General features: G+C 30.0%; 1 protein-coding gene across 1 annotated transcript; it reads right to left on the bottom strand.

The window, feature by feature from the left end:
- Positions 1-1,556: 1,556 nt before the first annotated feature.
- On the bottom strand, positions 1,557-3,450 carry LOC123918175 (U-box domain-containing protein 25-like). Its single transcript, XM_045970150.1, has one exon. It carries the CDS (start codon positions 3,016-3,018, stop codon positions 1,786-1,788), a length of 1,233 nt encoding a protein of 410 aa, XP_045826106.1. The 5' UTR covers positions 3,019-3,450; the 3' UTR covers positions 1,557-1,785.
- Between the last annotated feature and the right edge of the window lie 2,060 nt (positions 3,451-5,510).

Consider the following 5,510-nt stretch of genomic DNA (forward strand, 5'->3'; position numbering starts at 1 on the left):
TCACCATCAAACTAATCCATGTGGGTTTCATCATACTCTTAAAAATCTACTTACTCTTTTTTTTAATGGTCATTTTATAATGTTTTTTATGATACATAAAAATCAATAAAATCTATTATTTTTAATGATATTTTTATGTGTCTAGTGAGATGATTATAAAGATAGAGTCGAATTTTGGTTGGAGAAAGAAATAAGAAATAAAAGCCAAATTAACAACAATAAGGAAAAGAAAAAAGCGACAAGAGAATTTGTCCTATTGAATCATTTAAGCTGGTGCCCTCAATTTATTCAACCTAAAATCAAAAGGTGAGTGATGACACTTTAGGAGCCCCGGATCATGGGGATGTGAAGTGTCTCAAGTAGTGATAATTGAGAACCCTTCTAAATTGATGCATCAAAGGCTAAAGAGATACTATGACTATACAATATACACCACTACGTCATTTTACCAAAATTATGTAAGTAGCATAAGATAATGTAATTAACTTGTGTGGTTAAGCTGGTTTATAAATACAATTTTGTCAAACTATCCTTTTAAATACAATCATCATGACCAAGCATTCAAAGTATCCTTTTAATTAATTAGGTAAAATCATTCCTTGAACCAATGTAGTCAAGAAAGTGACTCTATTCTTGTCGAATCAAAATATCAAATGCCATTTTCAATCTGTTTATCATGCCATTTTTCTCTAATCATGCATTATTATATGTATGATTAGTTTGTGTATCATATACTGGTTTGAATTTGTCGTCTATAATATAGCAATTACTTTATCCAAATCCTTTTAATATAATAAATTTTGTAATTAAAAATTTTGAAACAGAAAAGTATCTATAATAAAAATATGTACTTATGTAGTTATGTACCAGAAAAAATAAAATAATAGTATGTCATAGTTATGATGTACATCAGTACATGCCCTAAAAAAAAAATGTACATCAGTACATGTATGTACTTGTAAAATTAACTTTACTTTTTTTTTACTGCCGATTAACTTTACTCATAACCTTGGAAAATTATCAAAGCTGAAAAGGTAACATTCTACATGCCCCATAAGAAAAGGTAACATTAATTCTACATGGCAATAAATTTTCCATAAATCTATACAAGTTGATGATGTTAACAAGTCAACATATGTTAGGTCAAATTTTAGCACTTATATACTATAATTCCTGTATAATCTCCATCAAAAATAAGGTTGGTAGGTTGCAAGTTGCAATCAAACCTTAGTACTCAGCACTTACTACTAAATATTTTTACATGGGTACATTCAATTCATATAAGGTTGTTGTTTTATTTATATTTTCTATTTTCGCTGTCGAGAAAGTCCACGTTCAAGCAATTCAGATCGTCTGATCACGAGTTTCAAGTTTAGATTCCGGTTTAATAATTTAAATCCAAATTTACAAAGTAAAAACACGAATCATCCAATTTTAATCTTATGGTCCAAATTGTATGACTACGACAAATGCGTGTGGCTCTCTTAAGTAAATTTCCCATCTTCATTGATGTATAGTCTCGGTCTACATTCTACGCATATATGATTAAAATAACGTTATTGGTAAATTTGTCACAATTCATTCAAATTACTTTCTTACCAAAGGACAATCATGTTTAAATTGTATATGTGCGCGAAGTACTTACTCCAAACACAACCCAACAAAGACACAAACATGCCGACACCAGTGTTGTAAAAAACATAGGACATCGACACTGATACAATCAAATACCGATTAATAATACTATATAGTATTATTATTCACAATTTAGTACAATCTATCTAATTAAACTTGCATTGATTCCTCACTCCACTTAGATCTCAACAACTTAAGCAACATTCTTGCCTTAGTTTTAGTTTTAGTACCACACTGACTCTGCAGAAGAAACAATAACTGACTCAAAACACCAGCTCCAATAGCTACTTCTCTAGCACTTCCAAAATCACTACAAATAATTGAAAGTATTCCAACAGCACTTTCACTACACTCTTGATTACATACCTTAAAAACCATTTTAACCAAAGTTTCAATACCATTTACATGATTCACCAATGCTTCTTTACCACTTTCCAAAACCAAAAGTTTCTTCAATGTTGCCATTGCAAGTGGAGCCAAATTAATCTTTTTTCCATTTTCACATCTTGAAATATATGTTATGATTCCATTTATTGCTCCACATTTCACTAAACTCTCTTTGTTTGATTCCAATGAAGATAATGCTGATAAGGCCTTAATTGCCGCCGTAGAAACCTCGTCGTTATCAACACTATTTTGATTCATAACAACTTGAACAATTTCATGTACTAGTTTTTGTGAATTTCCAAGTACATGACATAAATCTTCTGTTTGTGATACTGTTGTTGAATAATCTATAACAAGACATAAACTAGTCTTAATTGAACTAGTTCCTTTTTCAAATAAAAATATGAAATTTTCTAACTTAGATTCATCTTTGATGATATTCAAAGGTTCTAAGTTTACAATAGGTAACAGTTTAAGAATACAAGAAAGTGTTAACTCCACAAAATCTAAGTAATTTTCTGAGAGTTTAGAATCTGATAAACATAAACCAAAAACAAGTTCCAAAAGTAGAGACAAGAAACTAAGTTGTTGGAAACAAGATTTTCTAAAAGAACAATATTCATCAGAAAGAACCTTAATTTTCTCAAGTGCTTTAAACTTGGTTTCTAAAGTAGAATCATGAGATTCAAGATTGTTTTTCAATGAAGCTAAATAATCTATGGTAGCAGAGTTATTTGTTGAAGGGTGATATTGTGAACCAAGTTGAAGCCATTGATCAATCAAATGGCGAAGAGTATGATTTGGAACAAAAGATAAATCATGAAGCTTCTGCATTGTAACAGGACATGTGAAATTACCTGCAGAAATCCATTTTTCTATGCTTGATCTATCATAGGTTTGGCCAGTGGTTAAAGTCACTGGATCTTCCAACAAATCAAGACTTATAGGACATCTAAACAAGTGAGGAATGTTGATTTCTGTTTGAGCTTCGTTCATGGAAAGAAGCTCAAGATTCTTCTCAAAGAACAAAAAAAGGTGAATCTATGTAATGGAAGATTAATTGAAAGTGGGTTTTTTTTAGGAAGGTTAAAGTATGAAACTTTAGGTGTAGCCAATACAAGACAAGGATTTTTGAGACACCAAAACATTAATGCTATAAAGATGGTGTCAGAAAGTTGGAAACTTTTTTATTTTTATTTGTTTGCATTGTTTGAGAGAGGAGAAGAAGGAAGCAATGAAAATTGAGAAGAGGTGGAGAAAGTAGAAAGTGGTGTGGCTACTAAGTGGGAAAATGAAGTGATTGGTAAAGAAAATTTATAAAGTTAGGAACTTTAGAATATGTTTGGTATCATAGTGAATGTATTAAAATTATGGTGATTTATCGAAATTTTACAATAAAGATACTTTGTAGTTTTTGAAAAATTACGTTAGGTTATCGTGATTCTGTGATATCAAACATATACTTATACACAATTTCTGACACGGTATTTTGACCATAGTTGATGTGAATTGTCCGATTAGTTGTAAAGCAAAATTATTAACAATTGTAGCACATAATTAGAACCGTTATTTTATAAAATTGAAAACTGTTTATTTTACGGCCCGAAATATATAGGATTTGGATTAAGTACAAGTACAACTTGATTGCATGCAGTCAGTACATCTGAACTGTCCAATCAAGATTAAATGGGTTAGATTTTAATTCTTTATGAAAAGGAAATTTGAGCTTAAATTTTAGATCATCCGTCATAGTTTGACGGTTCATATATGATCAACCTCACTATATATATATATAACCACTATTTTCTGAACGCAAATAACCTCAATCCAAATATTATGAAAAAATGATGTATCTAAACTATATCATAGATTAGATAAATCAATTTTTTAATAAAACTTTTTCTTGTATTAAAAACTAAAAGGAGTATTGAAAAGAGAAGTGGATTTTGGAGTATGGGGAATTTATTCAAACCTGCAGTATTTTGTGACAGAAAAGAGTATGGAGAAAGGCAAGAAAAAGTGTAATTTAGTTGGAAAAAACAGGAAAGAACACCCGCATCTAGAGGTGCAAGAATCATAGCTTATCACAACATAATATTAAATAATTGTAAAAATGGTCCCCACCAGCTTACCCCCATATCAGTCCAGTCAAAACTGACCCACCAAAAACAAAAATTTAATACCCACCCGTCGCAATTTGATCTATATAATTGACTATTTTATGTATGTCGATGTATAATTTTGACGAATAATATTTTTAATTGTATAATAGTAAAAATTATAAAAATTTGATATTTTGACAATATTCATCGAGACGAATCAAACAACATCTTATATGCTAATATTTATTTTTGTTTATTAGTAGAAAAATAAATTCAAAGTAATATGTGTGAATATTGCACAACAGTCAACTGTGTCAATCAAATTAGTACGGAGTGAGTATTGTTAACTTTGAATTCAACTGTTTACAAAAGAAACAAGAAAACCGTGGCAATTTTTTCTACTACGTTAGTACTACTACTATTAGTGTGAAGTATTAACCATTTTATTAACCATCTCCACCCCAAGCGCGTTCTGGACAAGAGACTGAGATAAGCATAGTACGAACTGAATCAAGAATGTGACGATGCTTTTCTCTCAGCACGACCATTTTGTTGAGATGTATATGGACATGAAAATTCGGACAAGGTACCCTGCTCATGAAAAATGTGACGATGCTTTTTTTTGTGGTGTCTCCGAGGTCTCTAGATGTAGTATTTAAAAGGATTGGTTTTGCCATTCAAAAAGGGTTAGCGGCGCAGCTTGTTGCCCGTTTGCCTTCCATTCAAGTGTAATTATCCTACGTATATATATAGATCGAGAATTTTGAATTTAAAAAAAAAAAATATATATCTGCTATGTAATTTCAGTAACCATATTTAGTGAGATCTCTTTTAACAAATATTTTAATTTTTCTATTCACAAAATTCAAACTAGATATCTTATTTTAAGTTTTTAAGTCTAGTTTAATTCAGAACCATTGTAATGTTAATGAGAAGACTGTGGCATTTGTTTTCTTTTGTTTTATTTATTCCATTTTTTTATGTTGTTTACTATTGATTGATGTTTAATAGAGGAATGAGCTGAATTTAACGGTCCTCATAAGGCTAGTGAGTGGAGACATAATAATACAAGAAATCACTGGATGACAAAGAGTGAATATTCTATTTTGTTGGATTTTTATTCTCTCTCTCTATTATTTTCCTGAATTTCACAGTGAAGTTAAAATGAACGAAAATAACCAAATGATTGATGTCAAGTGAAGATAATTTTTTTAAAAAGAATTTGAGTTGGATTCTTAAAAAATATAATATTTTGTTAGTATTTTATTTATTTTGAAATTAAACTTCAAATTATATCAGACTCTTTTTTTTAAAAAAAAATCTGAGAGTTAAATAACACTTGACACTAGGGGTGTATATGTGTTGGACAAATTCGGTCGACTCAGT

The sequence above is a fragment of the Trifolium pratense genome, linkage group LG3 (genome assembly GCF_020283565.1).
Source record: "Trifolium pratense cultivar HEN17-A07 linkage group LG3, ARS_RC_1.1, whole genome shotgun sequence".
NCBI lineage: Eukaryota > Viridiplantae > Streptophyta > Magnoliopsida > Fabales > Fabaceae > Trifolium > Trifolium pratense.

What these genes read in the sequence shown, in the direction of transcription:
- LOC123918175 (XM_045970150.1), bottom strand. Translation starts at nt 3,018, where the DNA reads ATGAACGAAGCTCAAACAGAAATCAACATTCCTCACTTGTTTAGATGT.